We start from the raw sequence: 15,634 nt of genomic DNA, 5'->3' as shown, positions 1-15,634 counted from the left end.
ACACAGTGAATTCGCCAGCAGAATATTTAGTGTGCCTATAGAGTAAATTCCAGGATAAATTTCATAATGTCACATGTAAATTTGCAATAAACATGTCTCCACCATGAAATGAAATCTAACAGGGAACAGTACTATTTATATAATGCGTATTTATTTATATTTTTTTATGTCCCTTTTAACACTTGAGTAATGGTTAACACTCAGGTCTCACCCATTTGTTCTTTCCATAGTTGGTAGCTTGAATCCTATGACATACTCCCAGCACTGCATGTCCAGTATGGCCGCTCCAGCCTGGAGATGTGCCACTACAAGGGATGATGATGGAATGAATGGAGAATGCCTAGATGGCAGTTTCTCTCAGGTGAATGGAGAAATGAAGAGCAATGAGCAAGGTCTAAGCCAGCTGTTGAAACAAGAAGATACAGAGATTCAGGATGCCTACCTACTGCTCTTCAATAAGCTGGATGTAGCCATGAGGGAGATGAAACAATACGTTACCCAGATCAACAAGTGAGGATCCTGTCTTTGTCATGTGACCAAGGCAAAACACATACTGCCAAGTCCCTACTAACTGCCAGGTTGCATACTAAGATATATAGATTGACCATATCAGCATCACAAGTAGCATCATTTGGTCCACACTGATGTGAACCTGATATATTGAAACAAAATAGCTGCAAAACAGAGAGATGCAAGCTTCCACATCAGCAGAAAAGTGTACCAAATATCTGCACTTCCTCCAGACACTGTTATAGCCGTGTTGTAATGGCCAATGGAAGAAGGGCATTTTATTATTGCAATATCAGAAAAAAGGTTACATGTTCCAGAACCACTGTTCCTTCATCAAATCAAAATGACATGATAGTGATGTTACAGCATATGCTATTATTTCTACATGTATTCATCATGTGATTCAAGCAAGCTTTTCAGAATAAAAACTACAAAAAGACAGAACATTTTTACAGTGTATCCTATATATATACTAGGTATATCCACATGAATAGACATTGTACTTAATACATATATCAGAAGCAGGTTATATAACATAATCAAGTGTCAGAGTTACTAGCAAACAAAAATAACAATAATAAAACGACCTTCAAACGTCTGTTCTTCGTTGTATTATTGGCTATTACAACTTAGCTATAGCAGTGCCTGGAGGAAGCACAGATATATTTGGTCCACTTTTCTGCTGATGTGGAAGCTCACATCATCTATCTCTCAGTAAAATACCCTTGGACAAGGGATTGGATACCATCACTGCAGCAACTCAAAGCTGCAGTATCAGTTGTATTGTCTCACCCAACTTACGGGTACCTACTCTAGTGTTTTTTGTAGTTCAGTATATTTAAGGCTCTGCACAAGGGAGAACACTTGTTTTTTTCTTTTCCAGCATTTCTAGCTGCAAAAGAGAGAGAGATTTGTTCTGCTGATGTGTTTACCCAACAGACAATTCTACCCTAATACAATGTAACAGGCTTTATTGAATGTTTACATTCACTGTCAACAGAGATCTATAAGGTCTGGTTAACATCTGCATTCTGTATTCTGTTCAGGAAGTCCACTTGGGGACCCACCGAACAGAATACTGAACGCATTGACAAGCGGTGAGCAGTGAAAGCACAAGGACTCCATAGACTATAATGGGGTCCATGTGTTTTCCACGTGGTGTCCGCACGAGTTGTGCGGAGATGAAAGTAGTTCATGAAGTATTTTTCTTTCCACATGTTCCATGTGAACCAGGCCTAACAAGGGTATAACACATTCTATTAGACAACTGCAGAAGTTATACAGTGATTAAGCCTCACTTGAAAAAGTACTACATCAGTTCTTATGTAATGCTCTAAGTGTTGAGATTAGAAGAAGAAAATGGTCTGGTCTAGGCCTGGTTCACATCAGTGTTCAGGTTTCTGTTCGGGGAGTCTGCTTGGGGACTCCCCGAACGGAAACCTATATGCATTAAAAAGTGGTTACCTAAGAAACCTTATAGACTATAATGAAGTCTGTGTGGTTTCCATACAAAACATGTGGAGATAAAAGTGCTACCTCATGGACCTCATTATAGTCTATTGGGTCTGTGTGATTTCTTAGGTAACCGCTTTTTAATGCATATAGGTCTCCCGAACGGAAACCCAAACACTGATGTGAACCAGGCCCCACATAAATTCCTGTGATTTGGTGATCAGGGTTCTTATACTGTATTTTGCTATGATATTGATAAAGGATAGTAGACCCAAGATGATTGACCTCTAATGAATGACTCTAATGAATGCTCTTTTTCTTCTTCTGCAGGCTACTGTCCACCATAACTGAGCCCCTAGAGTCTGAGCCAGCATGCGAGACTGTGCCTGCTAGTGGCACTCCCCACTCCTCTCTGACAACAGATGATGTAGACGGTGACAAAGGGGAACTTGGGGGCATCAAGAAAGTTTGCTTCAAGGCGTTGGAAGAAGATCAGGAGGACTCAGGGCATGACACAGTCAGCTACAGAGATTCATACAGGTTAGTGTTTGCTCACTGTTATATCTGAGTGTACTCTAGATATTTGCAGGATGTGGTCACAGTCTATGGGAATCATGGCTTCTAGAGGATATTTTGTTTGAAGGGTTGACAGCATTAGTGGGGCCCTCCATCATAGCATTATTTGTATAAATGAGCTCTTAGTAATATGAGTATTAAAGGGACCTCTATCACATTGCTTTGCAAACTATAAAAACATTACATTACATTGTATCATTATTTTAAAGATTGACACGTATGCACCATCCCAGCACATGATGTGGGTGCGTCTTTCAGGGGACAATTCACTCCACTTACTCAATCTTGCACTCGCCCTTCACTGTGGATTGAGCGTAAATCACACCCCAACACAGTCAATGCATCTCAAATACACGCAGCCATCACCTATTATATTCAGAATCAGGATCAATAGGAATCTGACACATACGTTATTGCCAGCAGTCAAAAAGGTAATGATTTCGTAGAGAACACACAAAGTACCATTACATGGAGCAATTTAATACCCATTGGGTTCAGTGCTATATATAAAAAATAAAAAATGACAAGACAGGCAAAACATTTTTTTTAAATTAAAAGGAGAAAAAAAACAAACAGAATAACCATCATAACTCCATGGAGCTTGGAGAATCTCTCAGATGTATTGCGTGCACCCAGCTGGCCTCCAAAGTGTTATCCAAGATATTCCCAGTCTTTTGTAATGCAAAGTTCCTGGCTTGTGCTTAGCCACGCCTCCTGCCAAGGTGCCCCCTCCTCAACTGTTACACAACTTGGAAAGCTGGAGAATGACTGATTTCATTAGTACCTTGGAAAGATGAGGACGCTTTCCGGTTACATCTGTATCTGAATCTGTCTCTAGCAGCAGGTTCTTAAGGGCAGCACAGTGGCTCAGTGGTTAGCATTGTTGCTTGGCAGAGCTGGGGTCCAGTGTTCAAATTCAACCCATAATCATGTGTCTGCTTGAGTTTCCTCTGGTTTCTTTGCACATACAAAATATACCAATGGGTAAAAAGCTAGAAAAAGCTGCCATGGGTATATACTCGAGTATAAGCCGAATTTTTCAGCACAGTTTTTTTCACTCCTTTCCCTAGAATACATACAAAAGTAGAAAGTTACTATGAAACACATACACATTAGGTAGCCCTGTGTCTGAAAGTGCCCGGTCTACTGAATATAGACCTGCAGTGCTCCTGTTCCGTCGGGAACTACCTATCTACGTAACTACGTATCTACCCTATATTCAGCCAGGCTGAATTCCAAGTGGGGGGAAAAACCCCAGTCCTCAAGCTCAGGGAAGGGGCAGACAGACAGCACCCGGCATCCACTGCACCAAAAACTCCGACCATTTTAATTTTTAAAATTTTCCAGTAGCTGCTGCATTTCCCCTCTAGGCTTATACTCAAATCAATAAGTTTTCCCAGTTTTTTGTGATAAAATTAGGGGCCTCGGCTTATATTCGGGTCAGTCGAGTATATACGGTAGTTTGCCAAATAAAAGATGGATGAAAAATCTTTAACTCTATTTTGACATTTCTGCTAAAAACCAGATTTATGAGACATCTTTAGGGTAAAATTAATTTGGTTGAACAAACAGACTAGTTAGATACATAAGATACTTGAAATTAAAATATTTTTTGAGGTTACTAGGTCAGCCCCTCAAGCAAGAGAAAAAAAAAAACAAAAAAACAGTGGTATTCTCTCTTTTTTATTATTATTATTTTTTTTTGTGTGTGTGTGTATGCAATTTAAACTTTAATGATTTTCAACAAGGTACGGTACATAAGAATGTACAGAAGGCATCAAGAGTACAAAAGGGTAAGCAACCGATTCAAAAAGGTAGAGATCAAATAAATGACTGTGGTCCTGGTTGGGGGCACAGTCATCCGCATGGCATGGTCCAAGCACAGCACGTAGTTTGCTGGGGGGGAGGGGGGGGGGTAAAAAAACCAAAAAACAGATGACGGACCTATGGTTATAGGGATCATGATTTTCCTGACCCTGTGGGGATGTCACAGAGCCAAGAAGTGACTGTTATAAAATAGTTTTGGTAACAATGCCAACAGTTGTACCACTAGTACCATCTTTAGTAGTAACAGTGCCAGCAGTGATCTTTTTCTTTTTTTTTTAAATGTAGATTGTGAGCCACATATAGGGATCACAATGTACATTTTTTTTTTTCATTTAAGTGTGTTTTTTGTAGAATGGGAGGAAATCCACGTAAACACGGGGAGAACATACAAACTCCTTGCTGATGCTGCTCCTGGCAGGATTCGAACCCAGGACTCCAGCGCTGCAAGGCCACAGTGCTAACTACTGAGCCACCATGTTGCCCCTCAGTGCCAGCAGTTGTACTAGTAACGATGCTGGCAGTTCTACCAATAGTGGCAGCAGTAGTAATAGTGTCAACAGTTGTGCGATCATGGACACCAGCAGTATATACCTCACTAACTCACAGTAACAATAGTATGACTTATTACTTCTCCACAGGGAAAGTCGCCCAACTTTCCCAAACTGTTGAATATCAAATCTATATAGTTATGTTTTGATAATTCTCCCCTTTCATAAATCCCTACTATTCTAGAAAGATTTACTGTTCAGGACCTTTAGACAGCACCGTAACAATATAATACATATATATATATATATATACATATATATATATATATATATATATATATATATATATATATATATATATATATATATATATATAATCAGGGCAATATTGAGGATACTACATGGCAAGTTTGGTATTAAGAATGCCTCTCCAGAAGTAATCATCCTTCAAAAGCATGCCAGAGCTTGCCATGTTTTCTTTTCAGGGTTTGGGGAAAGCTGGGTAATATAATAGTTGGATTTTGGTAAGTCCCTATTACAACACTATCTACATGAATCTCATTTTTGTTTTTCCAAACTATGCCACAATTAGATAGGTTTGCCTTTCAGGATTCTTGGAAATCTTGGTCACTTGCAAGAAAATGGAACCAACAAACTTGTAATATTCACCTCTACCTGTGTAACTGATGCCCTGGTCCTTTATGGCCTAAGGGAAATAAGCTCTCTCTCTCTCAAATTTCTGAGATGTTATGCTCCTGCTCCTAGCCGGTTTGTAGCCAAAGATGAAGACTTCGGGGAGGAGTTTTAACTGTGAAATAGAACAAGAAAGAATATGATGTAAAATGTATTAGATTTATTTAAAGGGGTGTCCAGGATAAATTAATATTTAATACATGGACTCCCCATGCCCCCCTCCAACTTTCTAAATTACAATTATAATTTATAATTATAAAATTACCATAAAATTATCATTATTTTTTCTTAGTTTGCTGTAATATATGTAGGAAAGGTGAATAAAGGTAAAGGTGTAAGGAAGGTGAATAAACACTTCAATAGAGCAATAACCGTGAGGATAACCCCAAACAAAAGGTGAAAAAACAGCTAAGCTGGACAACCATAAAACATGAGCAGATAAGATTCTACCAAAGACAGTAAATCAAATGACCCACAGCCCCCACACACATATACTGTATAGTAACAAAGGTTATAGGGACAAATTAACTATGATTAAAATGATAGTGAAACCAAAGATAAATAGATAGTATGGACATATATATGTACATACACACAACTACCCACATATTACAACCACAAAAATGTATATACTTGCATGCATAAAACGAAATATCATATATGTATATAAGCCATATTACAATGAAATGAGACATAAACCTTGAATCCCTCTTACATTAATGTAGTGTCTGTGTGCTTGCATGACTGTAATTATGCTATTGGGGCAATAAACCCAGATTTAGCAGGAGATCAGATATTACGTAAGACTGATAAAACACTCTGAGACATTGAAATATTTTGGTATCAATGTGAGGAAAAATTAGATAGATGTTGAACTAAATGTAATCCTTATACGCAATAATGGCTAACAAAAATAAAGGTCTGAAAAACTGGGCTCTTAATGATTGCCAGAATTAGCCTAATAAAGATGATGGGGCTCCTGCTAGCTCTTTATGGGCGCTATACTTTCAAACCGTTCTGTTTATTTTGCCGGGTAAAGCTGGCCTAAATTAGAACCTCAACAAACAAACAAAAATTGTGGCAAAAATAAATTGGTGAAGATAAAACTCAACTTTTATTGACTACTAGAGGGAGGACCCGGCTTCGCACGGGTATATTACAATTTATGTTTGTGTAGTGGCCCCATAAGAATTGTCCAATTTTGCACTGGTGTATTTTGTATGTGGTTTGTGTATGTCCATAAGCGTCATGTGATTATGTGTATCTCATTTTGGATGTCAGTGAAAAATCTGTGATTAGTTGTTATGGATACCTGGAGTAAAGCTGTATCTAATCCTTCCCCGTGTAGTACTGTGTTTAGATGCAAATGTCTAATCCTTGTTGGTGTGGTACTTTGTGCAGATGCACATATCTAATCCTCCTCATGTGATACTGTGTGAAGAGGCGCGTATCTAATCCTCCAGTAAGTGAAACTGTGTGCAGACGCGCGTATCTAATGACTCTGGCGTGTGGTACTGTGTGCAGATGCGCATATCTAATCCTCCCCCATGTGGAACTGTGTGCTGAGACACGTATCTAATTCTCTGGCATGTGGTACTGTATGCAGAGGCCTGTATCTAATCCTCCCCTGTGTGGTACTGTGTTCAGATGCACGTATCTAATCCTCCCCTGTGTGGTATTGTGTGAAGAGGCGTGTATCTAATCCTACGGCGTGTGGAACTGTGTGTAGACGCGCGTGTCCAATCCCCCAGCATGTGGTACTGTATGTAGACGCGTGTATCTAATCCTCCCCCGTGTGGTACTGTGTGCAGACGCGCGTATCTAATCCTCCCCGTGTGATACTGTGTGCTGAGACGCGTATCTAATTCTCTGGCTTGTGGTACTGTGTGCAGAGGCATGTATCTAATCCTCCAAAGTGTGATACTGTGTGCACACACGTATCTAATCCTCCCCTGTGTGGTACTGTGTGAAGAGGCGCGTATCTAATCCTACTGCATGTGGAACTGTGTGTAGACGTGTGTATCTAATCCTACGGCATGTGGTACTCTGTGCAGACGTGTGTATCTAATCCTATGGCGTGTACAACTGTGTGCAGACGCGCGTATCTAATCCTCTGGAGTGTGGAACTGTGTGTAGATGCGCGTATCTAATTCTACGGCATGTGGTACTGTGTGCAGACGCGCATATCTAATCCTCCCCATGTGGTACTGTGTGTAGACGCGCGTATCTAATCCTACAGCATGTGCTACTGTGTGCAGACGCGTGTATCTAATCCTATGGCGTGTACAACTGTGTGAAGACACGTGTATCTAATCCTCCCCTGTGTGGTATTGCGTGAAGAGGTGCGTATCTAATTCTACAGTGTGTGGAACTGTGTGTAGAAGCATGTATCCAATCCCCCGGCATGTGGTTCTGTGTGCAGACGTGCGTATATAATCCTATGGCATGTGGTACTGTGTGTAGACGCGCGTATCTAATCCTCCCCCATGTGGTACTATGTGCTGAGATGCGTATCTAATTCTCTGGCTTGTGGTACTGTGTGCAGAGGCATGTATTTAATCCTCCAAAGTGTGGTACTGTGTGCACACACACGTATCTAATCTTCCCCTGTGTGGTATTGTGTGAAGAGGCGCGTATCTAATCCTTCGGCGTGTGGAACTGTGTGTAGACGCACGTATCTAATCCTACTGCATGTGGTACTGTGTGAAGACGCGTGTATCTAATCCTATGGTGTGTACAACTGTGTGCAGACGCGCGCATCTAATCCTCTGGAGTGTGGAACTGTGTGTAGACGCGTGTATCTAATCCTAAGGCATGTGGTACTCTGTGCAGATGCGTGTATCTAATCCTATGGCGTGTACAAATGTGTGCAGATGCGCGTATCTAATCCTCTGGAGTGTGGAACTGTGTGTAGACGCCTGTATCTAATCCTTCGGCATGTGGAACCGTGTGCAGATGCACGTATCAAATCCTTCAGTGTGTGGAACTGTGTGCAGAAGCGCATATTTAATTCTCTGGTTTGTGGGACTGTGTGCAGACCCGTGTATCTAATCCTCTGGCGTGTGATACTGTGTGCTGATCTGTGTATCTAATTCTCTGATGCGTGTATCTCAGTTTGGATATCAGTGTTGTATTGTGCATGTGGAGTGACCGTGTGTATTGCAGTTGGAATATGAGTGAAAGTCTTGCAGGTTTGTATTGGCTAAGGGGGGGGGGGCACTGTGTTTGAAATGCTGTATCTCAGCAACGGTACATCCGAGCGAGTTGGAGTCTCGTCTTAAACCTTCCCGGATATCTGAAGTATCTCTGTACCAAATTTGGTGAAGATCGGTCCAGTCGTTTGGTTCGCATTAGAGCACAGACAGACAGACAGACAGACAGAAATTCATTTTTATAATATAGATAAATATTAAAACCTCAAATTGACTAGATTCAATTTGAGGTTTTAATATTTATTGTCAATAAAAGTTGTCAACCGTAAAAAACGTTACACATGTCGTCTCACATACGCTACTACTTTCTCTAATAAAGTTTCTCAAGAAAGCTTGTATCGTGAGAACATTGACAGCACTCATTCACTAACACACTGAGCGTGACATTGATTAACTTCTAACTTGTCCAAACACTCAGTCAGACTTCTTGTGAAGTATATGGTGTCTGTCTATTAGCAAGTGATAATTGCTATGGTGGACATTCCCATTATATAGAGGTAAGAAAGTCCCTGCTAGCCAATCACACGTCACATATCGAGGGGGCGTGGCAGCAGGTACCGCCCCTCTCTGCTTTTGGATGGATCGCGTGATAGGTGACTATAGCAACAAGAGACGCTCACCAGAACGTCCCATGTACTAGAACAGATAGTCAGTCTTTTACAGAAGGAAAATGAGCTAATTGGTGAAGCCCAGTACATAGGTGAGGGCTATCGTGGAGTCATAACACTCCTAGCATATATCAACAGATGATAAGCCTCCATATCAGGAAATTCATGGGGTATAACCGGGGTGCTTACTTATCAGGCGTAAGATGCATGTATAATACACCTTACTGATTAATAAAACCGTGTATTAGATGTTAATATTGCATCAACCTAAATTACTGCTGCATATTATAATAGCAGCAGCAGCAGCATGGACATTAGTCCATGTATGTAAATGCACCATGTTACTATTCCAGATCCTACCAGTGGCAGAGTGTTATTCTAACCTCTAAATGTTTGAACCACTGTTTGAGTTTTATCTTCACCAATTTATTTTTTGCCACAATTTTTGTTTGTTGAGGTTCTAATTTAGGCCAGCTTTACCCTTCAATATATTGAAGGGTAAAGCTGGCCTAAATTAGAACCTCAACAAACAAACAAAAATTGTTTTTGGTCAGAAATTTGGTTAGAAATTTAGAAGGCTGCGGACGGTTGAACTAATGTCAAAATGGGAGCAAGAAGTAACGGATAGCTCCTTAAAACTGATGGCCCTTATAATAGATGAGGAAAAACGTAACTTAGACAAGCTCTCAAAGGATCTTAATGATCAAATGGCAGAAGCTAAAAAGTTTGAATCTGATCCCGAATTCAGTAAGAAAGAGAAAATATTACAAAACAACATTGAACAATTTACATCTTTTATAAAAAATTGTAAACATCATCAATTTCAGAAGGATCTGGCCGAATTTAAAAGTCATAAATCATATGATTACAACAATAGCGGCCGTGTTGAGAATGAAGTATCCTCATCTGATTTGGATCAATCAGATAACGATACGAGAAGTAGAACAGTGGATAAAACAAGGAGCAAATTTTCCAACAGGGGCAAGGGGAACAAGAGAGGTGGGAAATTTTCTACAAAACAATTGAATACATCAGGTCAAGGAGACACTTCAGGTTTTTTTAGCGCAGAAAACAGAAACACCAAAGCTGTGACCAGAAAGGGACTAAGCATAACCATAGGATTGGTGACCTAAAAATGGGTGAAGCTAATGATGAACTCAATGATGAAGTCATTAATCTCTCTGACCACATACTTACAGAAGATTAACGCGCTGCATTGACCAAGGGCCTCTTCTTTGTGCCACGAACAAACTTCAATGAGTTTAAATGGGTTAAGGACCTCTCCTTATTTCTGTAGGAAATTAAAATGGTCTAAGTTTATGCAACAAAATAAACAACAGAGAAGTGCAGAGTAGGGTGTTGATATAGAGGTCCTGCCCAATCTTGATATCCTTGAGTCCTTGAGATATACAGAGAGGGTCAGGGGGATGAGACACCGAAGTCGCTAACGGGTCTAAGACCTAAAAGTACTAGGGCTCCCCCTCCAGGAGATACAAGTCTGATTGACACATTGGCCATTGAGGAGATCTCACAACTATCCAAATCTCGACATTACACATCTCAGAGGGATACCTGCCTTAAGTCTCTAGAGGGAATAATCGAAAATGAAAACATCATAGTGAAGCCTTCGGACAAAGGCGGTAACATTGCTCTCATGAATCGAGAGCATTATGTACAGATGTGTCTCGAGATTCTGGAACATACTGAATCATATCGAGTCTTGGATAGCGATCCCACAACACTTTTCCAACAAGAATTAACAAACATTCTTGACTCAGCAGCTGAGAGAGGTCTGATTGACAGCAATGAATTTAAATTTATGAAAAGTGATCACCCACAGGTCGCCACATTCTACACTCTGCCAAAGGTGCACAAGGGGATGGACCCTCTGCGGGGGCATCCAATAGTCTCGGGCATAGGGAGGTTGACGGAGGGCGTTAGTTCATATATTGACGTGGTACTGCGCTCTTTTGTGTTATCGCTCCCCTCCTATGTCCTGGACACCATGGACATCCTCCGGCAACTAGAGGGTCTGTCCCTTCCATCTGGCACCTTTATTGCGAGCTTGGATGTCGAAGCTTTATATAGCTCTATCCCACATGAGCTAGGATATACAGCCATTAGACATTACCTCAACAAGAGGGAGAACTCCCTAGCTGAGCACAGTGAATTTGTGCTGCAGCTATTGGAATTCGTGCTCACCCGGAACTATTTTGTCTTTTTGCGGGTGCTTCTTCCACCAGCTGAGGGGCACCGCGATGGGGAGTCCCGCGGCACCAACTTATGCCAATCTGTTCCTCGGCTGGTGGGAGGAGTGCCTGGTATTTTGTGAGGAGATGGAAAACTGGACATCATCCATACTCCTGTGGCTAGGATACCTCGATAATATTCTGGGTGGGCACGGAAAATGAGTTCTGGTCTTTCTTGGATGTCCTGAACAATAATCAGGTGAATCTCAGGTTCACTGCAGAGATCAACCAGAGTGTGATCTCCTTTCTGGATTTGGTTATAAAAATCGAGGATAATGGCACCATCAACACATCGTAAAAAAACTGCCACCAATAATTTACTGAGGTGGGACAGTTTCCACCCTACCACACTAAAGAGGGGGATCCCAAAAGGACAGTTTATTCGTATACGGAATAACTGTTCCAGCTGGGATGACTTCAGATCAAAGGCAGATGACCTAGAGACAAGATTCAGGAATAGAGGCTATCCGGCTGACATAATAAGAAAAGCATGCAATCATGTAGACACACAAAATAGAAGTGATCTACTTGTCCCTAGAAGACCTGATAAAACAGAAACCCAGATACGGCTCACTACGTTTGATAGTAAACATCAGGAAATTAAACATATGCTCGCTCCCCTATGGAGACTTTTACAACTTGACCCGGATATTAAAGAGGTGGTGACAAAGTTCCCTTCCATCACTTACAGGAGGGGTCGCAACCTCAAAGACCTCTTGACACATAGTAATCTACAGCCCCCACAGAGAGAGAGAGTAATTGGCTTGATAAAAGGCTACCCACAGGCACTTTCAAATGTGGTCAATGCAGGGCTTGTCCCTATATGAAGAAGAGTACATCTTTTTCAAGTGCAGTGAGAAATAAGGTCTATACAAACCGTGAATTCATCAACTGCAAAACAAAGGCTGTGGTGTATATGGCTACGTGTACATGCCCCAGAAATTATATTGGGAAGACCAAGAGAGAAGGAGAGTGTTGGAGCACATAGGAAATGTAAGCAGACGCGAAGATCAACCTTTGAGCCGACACATCTGGGAGTTCCATGGGGGTGATGTAAAGCAAGTCACCTTTCAGGGTATAACCTCTGTAAAATTGAACATCAGGGGAGGTGATATTGACCGTAAGCTTCTTCAAAAAGAATGGACATACCGCATGAAGTCGGTACAACCACTTGGTCTAAATGAAGTTATTTCATTTGCATCCTTCATTTGAGACATTGTTAAAGAGGACCTTTCACCACTTTTGGGCACATGCAGTGTTATATACTGCCAGAAAGCCGACAGTGCGCTTAGTTCAGCGCACTGTCGGCTTTCCCGATCTGTGCCCGGTGTACAGAGCTTACGGTGCCGGTACCGTAGTGCTCTATGGTCAGAAGGACGTTTCTGACCATTAGCCAGAGACGTCCTTCTGCCTCGCGGCGCCAATCGCACTGTGCTGTGGAGCGGGGAGGAACTTCCCCCTCCCTCTCCTGATAATACTCGTCTATGGACGAGCGCTGTGAGCAGAGGGAGGGGGCGTTCCTCCCGGCTCCACAGCACAGCGCGATAGGCGCCGCGAGGCAGAAGGACGTCTCTGGCTAATGGTCAGAAACGTCCTTCTGACCATAGAGCACTACGGTACCGGCACCGTAAGCTCTGTACACCGGGCACAGATCGGGAAAGCCGACAGTGCGCTGAACTCAGCGCACTGTCGGCTTTCTGGCAGTATATAGAACTGCATGTGCCCAAAAGTGGTGAAAGGTCCTCTTTAAATGACTGATGAAACATTTCCGCGTAGTTCCACCTCAATAATGGGGAATTAAACAATGTTTTCCCTTAAACACAATAGGGGGGATGTCAAATTATCGAACAGCTTTTAATAACATAGAGACAAAACTCTATATGTTATTATTCATTAACAGATCCTCTGTAACACTTTGTTCTGTGCAAAATATAGCTTGATAGTGGGATGTACAGTGACATACCACTCATAGTAAAGTCTATTCACACACGGGGGCAGTTAACCCTTGGTGGCACTACCACCTTGTATACTCTAAGCTGCCGAGAGCTAAGCAGCTTGGAGAAGGGTAGATAGCAGTATGAGAGACCAATATTTAATCTGGTTCCTCTATCCACTCTAGCTCCTCTATTTTTAAATCTTTTCTGTGGTATGGAACTCTGCGGCACTGCTGTCTGGTTATTCTCCAGAATAGATCTGGCTCTTTTTGCACTTGAACATATGGTTCAAACATTTAGAGGTTAGCGTAACATTCTGCCACTGGTAGGATCTGGAATAGTAACATGGTGTATTTACATACATGCATGCTGCTGCTGCTATTATAATATGCAGCAGTAATTTAGGTTGATGCAATATTAACATCTAATACTCGGTTTTATTAATCAGTAAGGTGTATTATACATGCATCTTACGCCTGATAAGTAAACACCCCGGTTATACCCCATGAATTTCCTGATATGGAGGCTTATCATCTGTTGATATATGCTTACTAGGATTGTTATGACTCCATGATATCCCTCACCTATGTACTGGGCTTCACGAATTAGCTCATTTTCCTTCTGTAAAAGACTGATTATCTGTTCTAGTACATGGGACGTTCTGGTGAGCGTCTCTTGTTGCTATAGTCACCTATCATGCGTAACTGCTGCCGCACCCTCTCGATCCGTGACGTGTGATTGGCTAGCAGGGACTTTCTTACCTCTACATAATGGGAATGTCCACCATAGCAATTATCACTTGCTAATAGACAGACACCATATACTTCACAAGAAGTCTGACTGAGTGTTTGGACAAGTTAGAAGTTAATCAATGTCACGGTCAGTGTGCTAGAGAATGAGTGCTGTCAATGTTCTCACGATACAAACTGTTTATTTTGCCATTGGATGATAAAATATTTGTTATTACTTAATCTAAAATAAATGGGCAGGGGATAGAGGTGGTAAATATAGATTTTATTAATCGGGCAGTGAACACGCCTTTATTAAAGCTATTCCAGGCATACCCTTATTAGCAAGATTCTCCCAGTAGTTTTGCTAATAGTAGATTGACACAGCTACAGCTTTTTACAGCTTTTTATCTGTATGCTAATTGGCTTCAGGCAGTGTTATCCCTGTGCTCTGAGCACAGCCACAACATCATCTTTTTAACTCCTCTTCCCTAATTGAACTTTGTATCTATGAGCCTTGTTCCTGCTTGACTTCATAGCTGCAGTGTCTGACACCGTCGCCATCGTAATCTGAGTGTACTGTGAATGTGCAAGATTTCACAAGTAAATATTGGCAGTTAATATTGCTTTTAGTTTCAAAGGTATTTATTGGTTAATAGTAGTGACATCTAGCAAGAAGGACATTACAGTCATAAAAAATGGCATAAAAAGGCAAGGCAATATAATCACAAGTCAGAGAAACTGCCAGACAAGAAAAGTCAATATGTATAGAAATAAAAAAGAAATACAAAACATAAACCAACACAAGGGTTATGAGGGGGTAGAGGGTAGTGCAGGGGGACAAAATATGTTTCAGCAAAAGATTGTGCGTGAGTAATAGGAATGGAGGAGCATATTTGGTCACACATTCATAGCTGAAGACAGTATGGCAGACCTGGGATGCGGGGATGTGTGATGTATTGATCCAGGGAGAGGAGAAATGGCAGTAATGACGGCGCTCTCAGGCCAGGATGATAAATGCAAGCACTAAAACCGCGTTACGGGCTCCAACGCCCTTTTTTAAATGCACACAGCTAACAAAATAAAAACATACTAAGAGACGTGTCTGTATATATAGCATAAAAAATACAAATACAATAAAGGAAAACTCCAAATATTGCAAAAAAATTGGTCATATGTGAAGTTATCATTTCCACAGTAATCAGATCGGGTAATTGATCCTCCCCTGGCTATAAAGCATACAGAGTATCATACCCAGGAAAAGAGGACATCAACTTCAACACGTACATATAAAGAAAGTGCTCACACATAGACCATCTATTGATTCAGGGGATCCAGACCTTGTCAAAGATCAAAC

The 15,634-nt window shown here is 41.3% G+C and overlaps 1 protein-coding gene across 1 annotated transcript in view; it reads left to right on the top strand.

The window, feature by feature from the left end:
• PREX1 (phosphatidylinositol-3,4,5-trisphosphate dependent Rac exchange factor 1) overlaps positions 1–15,634 on the top strand; it is a 314,753-nt gene that overhangs the window by 282,068 nt on the left and 17,051 nt on the right. Inside the window, exons 25-26 of the mRNA XM_075276753.1 lie at positions 231–510; positions 2,293–2,502. Of these exons, the coding sequence (XP_075132854.1) occupies positions 231–510; positions 2,293–2,502 (490 nt within the window). The remainder of the gene's footprint in view (positions 1–230; positions 511–2,292; positions 2,503–15,634) is intronic.

The sequence above is a fragment of the Leptodactylus fuscus genome, chromosome 6 (assembly GCF_031893055.1).
Source record: "Leptodactylus fuscus isolate aLepFus1 chromosome 6, aLepFus1.hap2, whole genome shotgun sequence".
In the NCBI taxonomy this organism is placed as follows: domain Eukaryota; kingdom Metazoa; phylum Chordata; class Amphibia; order Anura; family Leptodactylidae; genus Leptodactylus; species Leptodactylus fuscus.
Note: the sequence above shows the minus strand (reverse complement) of the source record. Positions and strands in the feature narration are given on the sequence as shown.